General features: G+C 38.6%; 1 protein-coding gene across 1 annotated transcript in view; it reads left to right on the top strand.

The window, feature by feature from the left end:
* MS3_00004537 (uncharacterized protein) overlaps positions 1-17,746 on the top strand; it is a 38,224-nt gene that overhangs the window by 17,737 nt on the left and 2,741 nt on the right. Inside the window, exons 5-9 of the mRNA XM_051212467.1 lie at positions 3,223-3,324; positions 6,223-6,333; positions 9,466-9,606; positions 11,241-11,326; positions 13,719-13,984. Coding sequence (XP_051072652.1) covers positions 3,223-3,324; positions 6,223-6,333; positions 9,466-9,606; positions 11,241-11,326; positions 13,719-13,984 — 706 coding nt within the window. The remainder of the gene's footprint in view (positions 1-3,222; positions 3,325-6,222; positions 6,334-9,465; positions 9,607-11,240; positions 11,327-13,718; positions 13,985-17,746) is intronic.

The raw sequence follows: 17,746 nt of genomic DNA on the forward strand, positions 1-17,746 counted from the left end.
TGCTGCTGCTGCTGCTGCTGCTGCTGCTGCTGCTGCTGCTGCTGCTGCTGCTGCTGCTGCTGCTGCTGCTGCTGCTGCTGCTGCTGCTGCTGCTGCTGCTGCTGCTGCTGCTGCTGCTGCTGCTGCTGCTGCTGCTGCTGCTGCTGCTGCTGCTGCTGCTGCTGCTGCTGCTGCTGCTGCTGCTGCTGCTGCTGCTGCTGCTGCTGCTGCTGCTGCTGCTGCTGCTGCTGCTGCTGCTGCTGCTGCTGCTGCTGCTGCTGCTGCTGCTGCTGCTGCTGCTGCTGCTGCTGCTGCTGCTGCTGCTGCTGCTGCTGCTGCTGCTGCTGCTGCTGCTGCTGCTGCTGCTGCTGCTGCTGCTGCTGCTGCTGCTGCTGCTGCTGCTGCTGCTGCTGCTGCTGCTGCTGCTGCTGCTGCTGCTGCTGCTGCTGCTGCTGCTGCTGCTGCTGCTGCTGCTGCTGCTGCTGCTGCTGCTGCTGCTGCTGCTGCTGCTGCTGCTGCTGCTGCTGCTGCTGCTGCTGCTGCTGCTGCTGCTGCTGCTGCTGCTGCTGCTGCTGCTGCTGCTGCTGCTGCTGCTGCTGCTGCTGCTGCTGCTGCTGCTGCTGCTGCTGCTGCTGCTGCTGCTGCTGCTGCTGCTGCTGCTGCTGCTGCTGCTGCTGCTGCTGCTGCTGCTGCTGCTGCTGCTGCTGCTGCTGCTGCTGCTGCTGCTGCTGCTGCTGCTGCTGCTGCTGCTGCTGCTGCTGCTGCTGCTGCTGCTGCTGCTGCTGCTGCTGCTGCTGCTGCTGCTGCTGCTGCTGCTGCTGCTGCTGCTGCTGCTGCTGCTGCTGCTGCTGCTGCTGCTGCTGCTGCTGCTGCTGCTGCTGCTGCTGCTGCTGCTGCTGCTGCTGCTGCTGCTGCTGCTGCTGCTGCTGCTGCTGCTGCTGCTGCTGCTGCTGCTGCTGCTGCTGCTGCTGCTGCTGCTGCTGCTGCTGCTGCTGCTGCTGCTGCTGCTGCTACTGCTGCTGCTGCTGCTGCTGCTGCTGCTGCTGCTGCTGCTGCTGCTGCTGCTGCTGCTGCTGCTGCTGCTGCTGCTGCTGCTGCTGCTGCTGCTGCTGCTGCTGCTGCTGCTGCTGCTGCTGCTGCTGCTGCTGCTGCTGCTGCTGCTGCTGCTGCTGCTGCTGCTGCTGCTGCTGCTGCTGCTGCTGCTGCTGCTGCTGCTGCTGCTGCTGCTGCTGCTGCTGCTGCTGCTGCTGCTGCTGCTGCTGCTGCTGCTGCTGCTGCTGCTGCTGCTGCTGCTGCTGCTGCTGCTGCTGCTGCTGCTGCTGCTGCTGCTGCTGCTGCTGCTGCTGCTGCTGCTGCTGCTGCTGCTGCTGCTGCTGCTGCTGCTGCTGCTGCTGCTGCTGCTGCTGCTGCTGCTGCTGCTGCTGCTGCTGCTGCTGCTGCTGCTGCTGCTGCTGCTGCTGCTGCTGCTGCTGCTGCTGCTGCTGCTGCTGCTGCTGCTGCTGCTGCTGCTGCTGCTGCTGCTGCTGCTGCTGCTGCTGCTGCTGCTGCTGCTGCTGCTGCTGCTGCTGCTGCTGCTGCTGCTGCTGCTGCTGCTGCTGCTGCTGCTGCTGCTGCTGCTGCTGCTGCTGCTGCTGCTGCTGCTGCTGCTGCTGCTGCTGCTGCTGCTGCTGCTGCTGCTGCTGCTGCTGCTGCTGCTGCTGCTGCTGCTGCTGCTGCTGCTGCTGCTGCTGCTGCTGCTGCTGCTGCTGCTGCTGCTGCTGCTGCTGCTGCTGCTGCTGCTGCTGCTGCTGCTGCTGCTGCTGCTGCTGCTGCTGCTGCTGCTGCTGCTGCTGCTGCTGCTGCTGCTGCTGCTGCTGCTGCTGCTGCTGCTGCTGCTGCTGCTGCTGCTGCTGCTGCTGCTGCTGCTGCTGCTGCTGCTGCTGCTGCTGCTGCTGCTGCTGCTGCTGCTGCTGCTGCTGCTGCTGCTGCTGCTGCTGCTGCTGCTGCTGCTGCTGCTGCTGCTGCTGCTGCTGCTGCTGCTGCTGCTGCTGCTGCTGCTGCTGCTGCTGCTGCTGCTGCTGCTGCTGCTGCTGCTGCTGCTGCTGCTGCTGCTGCTGCTGCTGCTGCTGCTGCTGCTGCTGCTGCTGCTGCTGCTGCTGCTGCTGCTGCTGCTGCTGCTGCTGCTGCTGCTGCTGCTGCTGCTGCTGCTGCTGCTGCTGCTGCTGCTGCTGCTGCTGCTGCTGCTGCTGCTGCTGCTGCTGCTGCTGCTGCTGCTGCTGCTGCTGCTGCTGCTGCTGCTGCTGCTGCTGCTGCTGCTGCTGCTGCTGCTGCTGCTGCTGCTGCTGCTGCTGCTGCTGCTGCTGCTGCTGCTGCTGCTGCTGCTGCTGCTGCTGCTGCTGCTGCTGCTGCTGCTGCTGCTGCTGCTGCTGCTGCTGCTGCTGCTGCTGCTGCTGCTGCTGCTGCTGCTGCTGCTGCTGCTGCTGCTGCTGCTGCTGCTACTGCTGCTGCTGCTGCTGCTGCTGCTGCTGCTACTACTGCTGCTGCTGCTGCTACTACTGCTGCTGCTGCTACTACTGCTGCTGCTGCTGCTACTGCTGCTACTGCTGCTACTACTGCTACTACTACTACTACTACTACTACTACTACTACTACTACTACTACTACTACTACTCTGGGATATATCTTGACAGTTTTATCTCGCCTCACTGATGCGATGAGGCAATATGAGCACCGTCTCGTATGTGTACCAGGTTTTATGTTGCTTATGACATAGAAAGCGTTCATGCCAAACATGGAAACTATGCACTATAATGTGCTAACTATTTCGAACTTATTAATTTCTGGAAATAGCATTTGTAGAAGTGAGTTAACCTACAAGTTTTATTTTTATAAGAACAAACTTCTAATCTTTGTCAAGATATCACAGAAGTAATGAGTCTTGTTTTGCCATACGACTCTGAGATTTTGTTTTCGTCATTTGATATATATTTTGGAAATTATGGTTTTAAGTATCCATAAAACGTGATAAATTAACTCTTTGCTATACCAAATTCTACTTAGTTGTTTTAGAGTTGTTAAGGTAATTATAAAATGAACATCTAAATAATTTATTGAGAAATAATTAAAATACTCCTGGATTTTATTTATCATAGATTAGATAATATCTGGTTCTCATTTTCAAATCGAATTTCAATGGTTACATTCTACTAATTTTAGCCTCAATGAATATTAATTCATACTATTTTATGCTTATTTCTTAATTAGGATTGTCGATTAGAATTAAATGATACTCAAGCTCAACTAGAAGCATTACAAATTCAATCAAATTCTACAGAAAGCACACGAGGGAATTCAGTATTTTCTGAAGTTAGTTTGTGTAAAATACTATTTCTAGTCATATCAACTATTGTTTCCATCATTTATTTATTTATACACATAAACATTGACACAAGGAGACACCAAGTATATATGCTCAACAATTCGTCACTCGATTTGTGTTAGGGTTGGAGTACTGCCCGGACGCCCAAACCAAAACAGGTGGTTTTCTTAAGGGAATTAGAGGTTTTCCAACTCCCCTAGGTGGATCCTCTGTACCCACCAACCCAGACATTTTCCTTCCGTCCTCTCAATTTTGTAGACAACAGTAATGCCGCGAGAAGGCAGTGAGTAGGACTTTCCTGGCAGTGGCCCTATACGCGTGGCCGTACGAAAGAAAGCATTTCAAGAGGGATAGGCGACTCTCCCTACCCTCAGATGTACCAGGTCATTTAGGGAATTTCCATCATATACATATGTATAGGGGTACACATAACTGCTTCTTGAGCATTTGGTTTCTTAATTTTTGACTATGTTATTACATCATGCACTGAATAGTTTAGTCAAAGTGTTATCTAATAAACATATACAAGTAACTATTTCTGCACAATTTTATAAAGACCTTATATTCCGAAAAGTAGCTTTTAAAAAGACACTTATCGATTATGGTTTCTGTCGGCTAATCTAGAATTAGTGAATTTGTTCAGATTTGGGCGACAATCTCTAGCCATCGCTTTACAATCTTAACATGATGCATACGACGTCAAGTCACTTAGACTAGCTAGTGACTGTATTGCAACTTGATTGGTACAATTTGATCAGTAGTAAAAGGAACTTCGTATATATAACTGTTAGGTCCCGATAAGCATAATGAATGGTAACTTTTGGGATCCATTATGGACCAATACTATACGTATATTTTTATCGCATAATTGTTATGTAACTAAACTATTGATATCCGTGTCCTACTTATTATGAGCTTTGTTTTGACCTATGAACTATTATTATACCATTTACCATTCTTGAATTATGCCCTGTCTATTAATTACTACCTCTCTCATTCACAGCCACATTAGGCTAATACTTGTACAAATGTTGTTTCATATTTTATTGGTACGATGTGGTCTGTTTGATTGGTATATAAACCGAGTATGTTTGAAATACATGATTCATATCGCAGAGGCTCGAATTGGTGTTCTGAACTTAACTGGCTGGGCTAGACAGGAAGCAAGACCAATAAGGACTATAGGCTGCTCTCACGGGTTTTACGCGTCATCGATCCGATCGATAAGTCACTGCTTTCTAATCGGCGGTCACAAGTTATAACAATAACACTGGTTCACTACTCAGCGAAAATAACATACATTATTAAAATATCATGAAAAATATCTAAATTGACCACTTCATACTTATTGCTAACTTTATTTTGCAATGCAAAAACACTACCTACAGTCTGATAGATTGATGTTTTGATATGTTTAATATACTATCGCCAATGAAAACAATCTTTGTTCATAAATTATGCATTAAGTTATTCATATATTTGTATTTCATAAGTGATAAGTTTAACATTCAAATTCTGACGACACTACATGTTTGCTTGAAACATGTAAAAATTTGCCTCAATATATAATGATGATAAATGATGATAATCACTTCTTATTGTAGTTTATAAATCATTAGTTTGTGAACTATTGGTCAGTTTACTATTATTAGTTCCAAACATTGGAAGTAAACATATCTGTTGTCTTAGTGATTCAGATGTGTTTCACGTGCATGCGTTTCCTGTAAATTGTAGTAGATATGTCATATTATTACCTTTGTTATTGTTGTTGAGTGCAAATGCTTGAAATAGATCATTTTGATAATTTATATCTGTTTTCCTCCAACCCCATAAAACACCAAATACCAATGAGCAGCACAATGTTGAGTTTTGTAATTTGTCAAACTTGATCGGTGAGATTTTAACAGCATTTGTGAAGAGTTGGGTAACTTAACTATCGGTAAATGAGCAGTAACCATTTTGGGAATGCTAGATTCCCAAATATGGCTTGGTAATTTTATTTTGAAAATTTAAATCTATTTTCACACCAAAGGCGCCCACTTTTACTTTGAGTTTATTTTTCCCGCTTGGGAGAACCTTGAATGTCATTAGTTCGTTTCATCTTTTAGTACTCCGTTTTGTGACGTTTACAAGGACATTTTTGTACTGTATATATACACATGAGTTGTGTACTTTGTTCGTTCGTCCTTCTGGCTGTTTGTGGAATAAACTTTTTCTTCGACTGAATCTGGTCTTCTCCCCCTAGTTAGCAGGGCTGGTGCGAAGTGCAATAGTTTGGCTTGTCCTGTTATTGTGTTGCTGACTTTCGTTCCGTTCGTCAGTTTATGTGATATCGTCATCTATTCAAACGTAACAAATCAGTCAGTGAAGCGTTACTTTTTTTCTTAGGTGTTTGATTAATTTCAACACTGTTTAGGAGTGATTTCTTGTTTATCGAATAAAGCCATTATTCCTATTATTATTACTATTGTGGAAGATCTAAGTAGTCAAGTCTTGCTCATGGAGAAAGTTTGCTTGTTCTTATACCAATCTTGAATAGTTTTTCACATTTTCAATTTTTAAGGATAACTTTAGTGCTTTCATCCTATATGACACAGTAGTTATGGTTTTAGGTCTAAACAGTTGAATGTTATTTTCGACATACATGATCGTAAATAAAACCAGTTAAGTTTTTTTTTTTTGAAAAATAAAGCAAAACGAAGTCTCTTAGTAGTTGAAATTTATTGATAACGCAGCATGATGTTGGCAGTTTCGTGTGCATATTCCTTAAGTTTCAATATTTGATTACAAAAAGTAATATATTTCATTTGTAAATAGGTCAAGTACTTGCACTACTCGTAAATGATTAAACAAAAGATTATGTTGTATACTTCGGTAAATTTTAGATTGAAGATCGACGTATTCGTGCTGAACAAATTGTTATTAAACAAGGAGAACAAATTAATGAATTAAAATTACGTTTACGTCAAACAGAAACTGATGCTAAGCGTAAATTAGTAAGTTAGAAAAGTACGTTAAATTAAAATAGCTTGTTTTTCACTAAAATATCACTTTCTAGATTATTCTAGTTATGGACTACACTGATTTTGCTAAGAGGGTACACTTTTTATACTTGATATTCATCATATCATACTTAAAAAGATACTTTAAAAATATTTTTACAACTTTGTCTAATTTTTTATTTATTTATGAAAAGAGTGTATTTCACGGAAGAGCTGGATGCAATTGGAAGCATTGTTTGGAAATAATTATAATGTTGCGTATAGAGCTTGAATTGTTTGTCTTTTAAGCATCACATCTCACGAGCTTCAGATATTATCAATGGATGCTAAGTAAAAATTTCCTTTAAGATCTGCGTTAAGATTTCATCAGATGTTTGATCCATCGATTGTTCTAACAGTATAAAGTGTTAACTATTACCATTTTTGGTAGAGCACAATCGGCAAAAGAATTATCCTGATACAATCTTGCAAATCCAATTTCAACGTACCTTCATAATAAATAAAAATAATATATTTGTAGTATCCCAATGAGTAGAAAATTAGATTTTCTGACGTTTCGTGACTTAGTGTAAGTCACTTCTTCAGAGAATAAAAAAATGTTCAAACGATCGTTGTATTAAGTAGGGTCTGTTTCCATAAATATTACGAATTTGACGAAAGAACTGTGTATCTTAGTTCAACTGAATTATTCACAGGTTACAGCAATTGACGATTCGGAACTCAACCAATATGAATTATTTCCTACCACCGTGTATCAACAGTTAAGCAAAAGATGGGAGAGGAATAAAAACACTAGTTAAATCTAGTTGTAAATGATTGATCGTACGATATTTGTACTTGTAAAGTTATACCATTAGCCTTTTCAATGCTAAACCTCTTTAGCTTCTCTATGTATTTAGTCATAGCAATTTCTTTTGAAGTGTCCTGAAATCTGATGAGAAAAGGGTACAGTTAACTATCTCCGAGCATGAACTACGGGTTAGTCGGCATTTGTTTTTATATTTTCTTTTCTTTAATATAACCTTGGAGTTGGTGCTGCTAAGTGAATTCAAACTTTGTCAACCATGAATCAGAATTAAAGACAGTAATGAATAGGCCTCCATTTTCGTTTTTACTTTCCTTCCTTAACATCTCAAGGAAATGCATTATTTTGTTATTCTGTGTGACGAATTTCTCGGTCCTTATGTTGTATTTAGTTTACGGTTGTACAAGAGTTTAATTCCATACTCAATTTCGACATCTTATCATGTTATGCAACCCTTCTACACAATTTTTAATCTTCATCTACCATCTTGGTGAATATTCAAGATCTTAACAACTACATCTTCAGTTTCTTAATAATAAATAACACTTTTGTACTTTCATTTTATTCTACCTTACTCTTACTAATACTTAGCAAATCATTATCAAACATATAATTGACAGCTGGTCGATTACCAAGTAATGACTAATATCATATATGTCAAGTCTTTCTTAGTGTTTTATCAATAAAGTTGTAATGTAGCCAGTAATCCAAATGGCTCGATATCGCTTGCACTATGTTGAGTAATTGTTGGATCAGTATAATTCAATCAACACTAAGAAGGACTTGACATACATGACATAGTTGGCAACTACTCAGTGATTAATCAGTTGTGTATGCATCTCAGTCCTACAAGAGGTCAGTTGTGACCCAAATAGCTCTGTAGTATCATCTGTGACTGTGAAGCTGGGTAATATGGGATCGAATCCGCCAGGACACATCAGTTTCCTCAAGATTACTGGTGCACCATACCAAACATCACGATTCTTAGATCACTCATGATCTTTTGTCAACTACCTCCAACCGTCACCTTAAACATATTATTAATTGTTATTTCGAAATATACATATATTCACGATTGTATAACTTGTGAAATAAATTTATTGAAAAGAGAAATATTCACTGGACCAATCTTTCCTGTTTTTTGTGTCTTCTTGGGTATATATTCCTTTTACCTAATACATAAGATGTTCAAGGGGAAATAACTCGAAATCTAAATACATGTTTAGGCGAGACTATGATTTATGGACGAACCAATCAGATTTAGGATATCAGGTCTTGGATTTTGGCGTGAAATTCATTCGTCTAAATAGCGTTTTACTATTTTAGCTAATATCAGTTCGTGATGAAAAACCTGAATCTAATTCCTAACCCTAACCATCAACGGTAAATCATGATTCTAATTCCTAACACTGGTTTATAACTCTCACTTAGTCATAGTAGGTGAACATTCTCAAGGCCACTTTAGCGTCGCTCAAAGATCGTCCATAAATTATAGTCTCACCTCACGTTTATATTGTGAGAAGTATTTAAGTTTCATTCTATATATTAACTAGACGATAGTTGTTGTGACTTTTAATTAATTATCACGTGACATTCGCCAATCGGAATACGACCTATAAAATCTTAGCACTATGCCAAACCAATAGCGTATCGACCGGTTTGAGAGGCCTAGAGTCCTTATTGGTTCTCTTCCCTCTTAGCATTGCCAGTTCAGTCCGGAATACTAATATCAGCTTCCACTATAAGAATAATTTATTTCAAAATACCTGGTTCATATACAAGCCAAACAGACCACATCACACCATAAAATAGGAAATAACATTTGTACAAGACCAGACCAAAGAGTGTCAGTGATTGTGGGAGTCTAATTAAGTAGACTGGGCATAACTTAAGAATAGTAAATCATATAATAATAGTCTATAGGTCAAAATAAAGCTTATAATAAGAGTAATATGAATATACATAATCTAGTTACTGAATAGTTATACAATAAGAATGTATGTATAGTATTAGTCCATTAATAGTTCTCAGAAGTTACCGGTAATCTAATCTTCACTAGGGTATAACAATAGTCACCCATAGTTAAGTGGTCTACTGCCTTTATATATGAAAAAAGTTGTTGCGTTGATGATCTGACTCGGTTAAGGATAAATTTTGTATTATATTTAAATAAGTCTTGTCTAATATGATCTAACTTTGCCTGTCAGTTGTGCTATCTTAACAAGATTAATGTTTACTGTTGATTGTATTTCCCTCGGTGTTCACATTTGTTGAATCACCTAAACTATTCTATATATACTTCTGTACTATGTTTTATACAGACAGAATCAGTTCAGAAATTAGAAACTAGGTATCGTGATCGAGATACGAATTTTATTGATGAGTTAGTCGCTGAACGTGAACGTTTAGTTAATGAGAACACAAAATTGAGTTATCAAGTACAACATTTAGAGGAACTACAAGTATGTTTGAAATGTGATTTGGTTGTTTTTGTTTATCAAATAATTTCCACATGGTATATAACTTCCTGCTAAAAAATAGTAAGTGCTTTTAATGTAAATTATAAGGATTTAAATCATTCCGTTGTCCATACTCTTAGCTGAATTCTTACCAATGCATCCTATGTGGATTGTCCCAATACACCCATATTGTCACAATTTTTTGCCGAATAGATGGTCTGTGACTAGCAGTGAAATGGAGGACGCGATTTTTGTCCTATTCGGGGCTCGATAGTTGAATGCACACATGTATCCTTGTGTTGATATTCACTCCGGGGCTTGAGCTTAGTGCTTTTCGCTTTAGGTAACCAACGCATTACCCACTGAGCTACTAAGTCCGAATATCCAATGGCCTGTGCAATAGTTATGAATTTAATTTAATTTGTAGGGTTTAAATCAACACTAGGATATAGGTACATCCATCTGACGAGTCCCAAATGAAACGAAACACTTCCTGAATTCCACTTATCGCCATAGTTTATTTGTTCCATAAAAATTGGATTGCTTCTGTTTGTCAGTATAATAGAGGTTGTGGAGATTATTAAGTTTTTGATTGAGATCATGAAAAGCCGTGACCAGCGGAGTTAATCCGTGTCGGGTAGTGACAGGTATCTACCTCAGTACAATGCAAGATGGTCGCGCAATTTCGTGGATTGGTTAGTGTTAGACACTAACACCATTGGATACCGGCTCAGTGGTCCAGTAGGTTAAGCGTTCGCGCGCGAGACTGAAGGCCCTGGGTTCGAATCCCGCGGGTGGGATCGTGGATGCGCACTGCTGAGTCCCACAATAGGACGAAACGGCCGTCCAGTGCTTCCAGATTTCCAACGGTGATCTAACATTAATCGGTTCATGATCTCAATCAAAAAGCTTCTGTTTGTAGTTTTTGTTTATCTAAGAATTAATGATTACTAGTTAGACCTCAATTTTCTCTGTATTTTCACCAGTAAATAGGTTAACTATCATTCCTCGAGTTATATTTACCCATACATGCATAGCCGCAGTAATCGTTTTACCTCCATACGAAATGTATTACGACAAGTGACTATTAGGTGATAGATTATCATCAATTTCAGCTTTAATAGATGAATAGTTGTATAATCAGCGCATATGAGTTTAACTCACAGGTTATCGCATAGAATTACTATATACTACTCAACTACACTCTATTTTATTGTTTATTTCTACTGAGGAAACTTAATAATATCTGCATAAAACTTTCGTTTCATCTGTACAGATGCCATTTTTTAAAAAAATTTAACCTGTTTTGTTCATATGCATGAAACAGTATTGTTTGACTAGGAATTCTTCATAATACTTAGTTATAAACATTTGCTTTTTTGCCTTCCTTAACACTACCATATTTATCTTGTCAATATTTTTTATTTAACCTCATTATATTTCCTGTTAAATAGCTAATGACTTCATGATTTTATGTAAATCAAATTATTTATTGTTCTTGAATGAATAAACAATATGTCATAATGTCTAGCTAGTTTAAACTTCTCTTTTGAAAAACTTATTTCTTAAAAAGATATTTAGTATTATTACCATGTTGATTCTCTATCTATGTTTTCTCTTTATGATTTAATTTAAAGTTGGATCAGGAGCGTGGAGCTTTAAAAATATCAAAGGCATTTAATTTAGAAGGTAACTCACAAGAAGGTGTTATATCGAATTTAGAGTAAGTTTTACTTGTTTAAATTCTAATTATATATATATATATATATATATATATATATATATATATATATATATATATATATATAATATTTTACTGTCATTCGAGTCCGCGACTACTATTGTAGGCTTTCTATACGCGTTTCCAAGCGAAGAGTGAGTAGGAAAAGGATAGGTTACGTATCAGTAATCTTGTAACGTATCTGCTTCTCATGGTTCAATACATAGTGCTTTTCCGTTTATGTGGTTAGTGAATGTTGTATAGAAGAACATAATTTTCACCGAGGGTTTCATTTCAAGCTTTTACTTTCACTTTTTTCGCTCTTTATGTCTAAGAGGTTGGTGTGCGCTACACTGTCTTGTTCTCAGAAAATATATAAAGGTAGCTTTCAATGATTAAAATGAAATCCCATTGAAAATCATACTATTATATGCAGCACTCACAGTAAGTGAAAGGATAGATGCTCGCAAATGATAGATATCACACTCATTGAAGATTGAAGAAGGATGATTATCTCCACTTGTAAGAAGCTTTTATTGATTAGTCGAATCAATACATTGACAATCATACAACTAGTTCCCTCAAGAAGTCAGGCCACATTTTCAGCTAATAGCTTATGTCTACTTCTTCAGAAGGTGAAGTCGTATCTTGATCGATCGTGTGTGTTGGTTAGCAACTCCCACTCATCATTTGACGTATGTCTAATGGACCCAGGGTATCACCGTTTTTCTTGAAGAGGATGTTTTCTCATTGGATTAAGGTCTGAATCACGAGTCATGAAATTATTAGAAAAACGTTGTTACAAAGTGTGTAACTTCATGTTTGTAGGAAATAGACATCATCTTGATTGCTGGGTTAGTTATTTTTGGTAGATTTTTGTGGCCCTATATCCGACTCCAGTTAAATCGTATGCTGATTGCTTGTCGAATTATACATGTCGCCAACCCTCGTATATAATTTATCTGTTTAATTCACGTTAGAAAATAACAATATGATAGGCTAAATACGAGAATAGATGTTGAATACGTATATTTCATAAACTTTTTGGCTCAGACAGGAAATCAGAGAAACAAGGCGACGCACAGTGAAGGATGCAAGTGGGCCAACTCGTTCTGATCAGGCGTGACTCAATATTTATATGCAGACAAAAATAAGTTACAAACACGTGGTGAATAGGGCAAGCAATTAACATAAATACGATCATATGAAAACAATCGCAGTTAGTAAGTGAATAAGTAGCAAGGTCAAAATGTGGCTTGAAAAGAATGAATAAATCGGTCTGTCCAGAAGCTAGAATAACCTGTGGGTTTGACATAGTACCAGCCACTACAAGCTATTAGCAATATATACTTTAAGAAATATATCAAATTGGGCGGGGGTCAGGAATTGCGTTTCGTTTTATTTGCGACTTAATAGTTAGATGTATCTGCATCCCAATGTTAATGTTCATACTCAAACTTAGACTCATTATCGTCCGTTCCAACTCCTTTTTGACTAAGCTACTAAGTACAAATAGTCGCTAATTTATTTAACGAGAATGAGTTCATTTAACAGTGATTACCATTTGATCAGTCTCGATTTGTTTATTTACATCGTGAGCGGAGTACTTCAATATTACCATTTAGTCACAACTTTTGATATATTCGAAGTTCATTTAGCAGTGGAATCCAAGACATGCGTTTTGTCCTAGTTAAGGATCGTCAACTAGTTGTACCTGGGTTCAATTTGCACACTAAGTCTGAATTGTTTCAGTGGCATCTATTTTATTGTAAAATTTGATTAAGGTTCATGGAATAATATCTAAGTAGTAATAAGAATAATATTTTAATCTCCGGTTCATTTGTACTGACACAAGAAAACACAAATTAATTCATCGTTTCATGCTTTTTTCTTTCGAAGGTATCAACAGTCACGTCAAATTTATTCCCGAATTAAACTTTTCTGCGATATAGCAAAATTTATTTACTTCAACACGTAAATATTGGTACAAGAGGGCACCAAATATATATGCGCCACACCATATTTGTGTGTGTGTGGGCTGTGATACTGCCCGGGTGCCCAGACCGAAGCAGGTGGTTTTCTTAGGGGGCCACACCCTGAGCCTTCAATCAACAATAAACGTCTTGCTTGGCATGGAATATTCAAATATGTTAAAAAAAGTGAATAAAATAATATTACACAGTAAATAATGAGTTTGACTTATAAATAAACATCAATTTTTTAAACGTTGTACACACTCCCAGGAATTTTTACCACTGACTACTACCATTAATAAATATATATTTTTTAAAATTTCCCAGTTAATATATATATTCACATTTAATTTTCAGTAATTCATTTCTTATATACATTCGATAATGTTATATTTTATTTTTCTGTGCTTTAACTTTTTTAGGCGTCGAATTAAACAATATAAACGTGCTCAAGAACAATCAACTGAAATAATTAGTGGACTCCGTCAACGTTTACTTGATTCTGGTCAGATTAGACGTAAATTACAAAATGAATTATGGCATAGTATTGATGAAAATACTTCTCTGTCTGAACAGATTAGTGGACTTCGTAAACAACTTAGTGATCTACGTAGTGGAAAAGTTTCTGATAACTTAAAAGCAAATAATGTGGAACTGAAAATCAAGCAGTCTAGTCCATCACTTACGGGTTTGTTGTATATACTTACTATCCATATTTTTGTTGTTTAAATTCATTCGATGTAATTGCTTAGAGGTATTGTTATGTCTTGAAACTAATCAATATTGCGCGCTGAAGCCACTAACCAGAATTCTGATCTTAATTTTATCTATTCTGTGCCTATTATTTCTTCTATAGTCCCAGTGTCCCAGACTTGACGGATTACACTTCTGACCTACACATTTAACCTTTAGCCGATGCTAACTGAGCTCATATTGATCCGGTGCCTATAAATCTGTCTCTATTTCTTTCCTCGAATCTCAAGAAAAGTCAGCAGGCAGCCTCTACTACTATTATTATTTTTCAAACATTATCGACAAATCCACTATTTTAGTGTGTACTTAAGGTAGAAAACATGTATTGTAATATTTTGGTTCTGTCACATATAACTGTTCAGTCAAGAATGTTTACTGACAGAGAAATAATAACAACTGTAGTACTCATAGACTATAGGTCTTACTTCTTACTTACACCTGTTACTCGTAGAGGAGCATAGACGATGACCGAGCTTCTCTATCAAACATTGTCCTCGCTTGTCCTTTTCGGTTGTTTCCGATTCCTACTCACTCTTTTGATGTCTGCCTCCAATACCCGGCATAGTATGTTATTTGGTCTTCCTCTGTTTCTTTTCCATTCACAATTCCAAACTAGGGTTTGCCTCTTGATACAGTTTAGTGATTTCTGCAGTGTATGTCCTATCCACCTCGCGCGTTTCTTCCTAACTTCCTCTCCAGCTGGAAGCTGGTTTGTTCTCTCACACAGTAGGCTGTTGCTGGTGGTATCTGGTCAGTGGATCTACAGTATCTTGCGTTGACAATTGTTTGTAAATACCTGTACTTTTTTGATGTTTGAAGTAGATTTCCAAGTTTCAGCTCCGTACAGTGGAACATGACGTTTTTATCGAAGATCCTAACTTTGGTACTGACTAACAGTTGATTTGAGTTTCATATGTTCTTCAGTCAACTTATTCAATAAACGGTAGGTAGTAGTATCGCTTAATGTGGTTTAGTCTTTTTTGTGTGTACTCTTTCACCATTAACGATGAACTTTTTGTCAAGTATTTGCATAAAATAGGTTTGCATTGTTGCGAAATAATTAAACTGATTTTGGCCTCTTGAAATTTACGTAGGATTCTGTTTTAATTTATAAAACAGATAGAATGCATTTGTTTTCTTTCCTTGTGAAACCACAGCTCGGTAATTCAGTTGATTGGAATTCTTACTTTTTTTGGTGGACGTTTCATCTTCTGTCTCTACTTTTTCGGTTTTAACTGATTATTAGTTCCAGTTATTGTTGTATAAGAAATATTTTTGATGATAGTTTAATTCTAACAAACTTTATTTTATCTTGATTTTGTATCTTCTTCATTCATTACAGTTTTACACAGTACTCATTTTTTACTGCTATCAAGAATACTTTTCCCTTATTGGTTCGTCGCTCTTTTTTTCTGTTTTTTTTTAACGAATAATTTATATTGTAGTGTCTGATTTAGTTAAATAATCTTTGGTTTTTTCAATGAATCTTACTGCTTGACATTTTGACTATTGCCAATATATCTGTCACTATGAATAGATACAACATTGTCCATGTTCCTTGTTCAAAGAGAGGTTAAAGCTTAGAATAGTTGTCTTATTATGTATCAACAATAACATGACGTCTAAATGAGTACTTCGTTAATGAGTTTCAGTAGCCCTTCAACAATCTAATCTCTGAACTTTTTCCACTAACTAACTCTGTTCTCTATAGAACACAAACTTTAGTGTTATTACAGTAGCTAATGTTTCTGTCTTTCCTCCGCAGTCTTATGATAAATGTTTACTACGGTACATTAGACTTCCAATTTTAGTATATTATGACTAAATAAGAGTAGGAAAAGAATAGACAGTTGTTTATTCTTTGTCTAAACACCCTTATAATGAGTTCTTATTGGGTTCTTTGTACTGTCGGTAGATTTAAACGAGATGTTCTCGTGTATTGTTAGAGGTCTGAACACAGTTGTCACTACTCCCCAGTTGACTACACCAATAAATTATCTTTCCTTTTAGGGGACCTGAAAAAGAAACTGTGTTAGTGGTAGTCTTAGAATCCTGGGAGAATAACTGTAATCTAAGGGGCAAATATTTAGCCGGGGGGATCACACCCAACCTTTTTATGACAAGTTTTTGAGATGTTAGCATCATACTTCAAACGAAATTACCACCGGAGATGAAAATCCATAAAGTTGAAGTAAAATGTATCATTTTTAGAGTCAAAATTTTATAACATCTGTTGTGATTAGGGAGCATTGTTGATGCTGGTTATCTGATAGAAACATTTTACTCCTTTAACAATCCTGTACGACTTTGTTCTCATACTTTAAGTTGATGCTTTTATTCTTATCGTTGGGGATGCGATTCTCCCCCCTCGAAATGCAAAATGTTGTTTCAGGATTGGGTTGCATCGACACCCGAACTAATGATAGGGAGTGAAGTAGTTGAGCGTGTCGACCGCTTCACTTACCTTGGAAGTCTCATCAGCCCATGTGGTTTAGTGTGTGACGAAATCTCAGCACCGATAGAGGAAACTCGACTAGCTTTTGCCAATTTGCGTCATTTATGGCGTAGGCGAGATATCCGTCTATCAACCAAAGGACGTGTTTACTGCATAGCAGTTTGTTCCGTCCTACTTTATGGCAGTGACATATGGCCGGTAAGAGTAGAGGATATCCGTAGGTTACTAGTATTTGATCATAGGTGTCTTCGGAATATTGCTCGTATATCCTGAGACCATCAAGTAAGTAATGCAGTTGTTAGGAAACGGGTACTAGGTAAGGATGGCAAATCAATTGATGAAGTAGTGAAACTTCATCAGTTGAGATGGCTGGGACACGTGTTACGTATGCCCAACGACCGACTGCCTCGACGTGCGATGTTCAATAGTGTAGGAGTAGGTTGGAAGAAGGCTAGGGGCGGCCAGACCAAAACATGGCACAAGTCCATGAAGTCACTGACAAGTGGACTGAGTCATGTTGGTAAGTGTAGACTACCTGGTTGGGGACTGCGAGATGATAGCAACCTATGGTTAGAGACCCTGAATGACATGGCTCAAAATCGTTTGCAATGGCACAGGTGCATCCACTCTGTGTTCTCCCAAATTCTAATCTTCTGAATTCTTTTTTTCTCCTTCCAAGTTTATTTCACTGGATTGTACTTCTTGAATAACATCAAACCCTAGTCTTTCCGATTACTGTTTATACTTTTACTACCTCAACCACTACGGGATTTGAATGGACAACTGCATCTCTGTGCTAATGTGGTGTGGCAACTCGAACTGATGTTCGTACGTACGAAGTTCTATGTTGTTACTGACTGACTGACTATCGTTTCTCGAATGATCTGTTTAGCGCGATAGAACTTAAAAAAAACAACAACAATTGTTCCATCCAATATAACTTGATTGAATCATTACAATATGTAAACCTGACAACCATGTTAGTGTAGCAGTTACAATCAGATCAATTCACTTAATTACAGATATTTATTATAATAAGATTATATATATATATATATATATATATATATATATATATATATATATATATATATATATATATATATAAGGTAATAACTGTGAAATGTTTCCTGAATAAAATCATTTCTCATCTTTTCTTCTTAATCATTATTCACTTTATTAATTTTTCACATCCAAGATACATTCATTTGTGTCAATTAAAAAATGTTCATTATTTAAATT

Source organism: Schistosoma haematobium, chromosome ZW (assembly GCF_000699445.3).
Source record: "Schistosoma haematobium chromosome ZW, whole genome shotgun sequence".
Classification (NCBI taxonomy): Eukaryota; Metazoa; Platyhelminthes; class Trematoda; order Strigeidida; family Schistosomatidae; genus Schistosoma; species Schistosoma haematobium.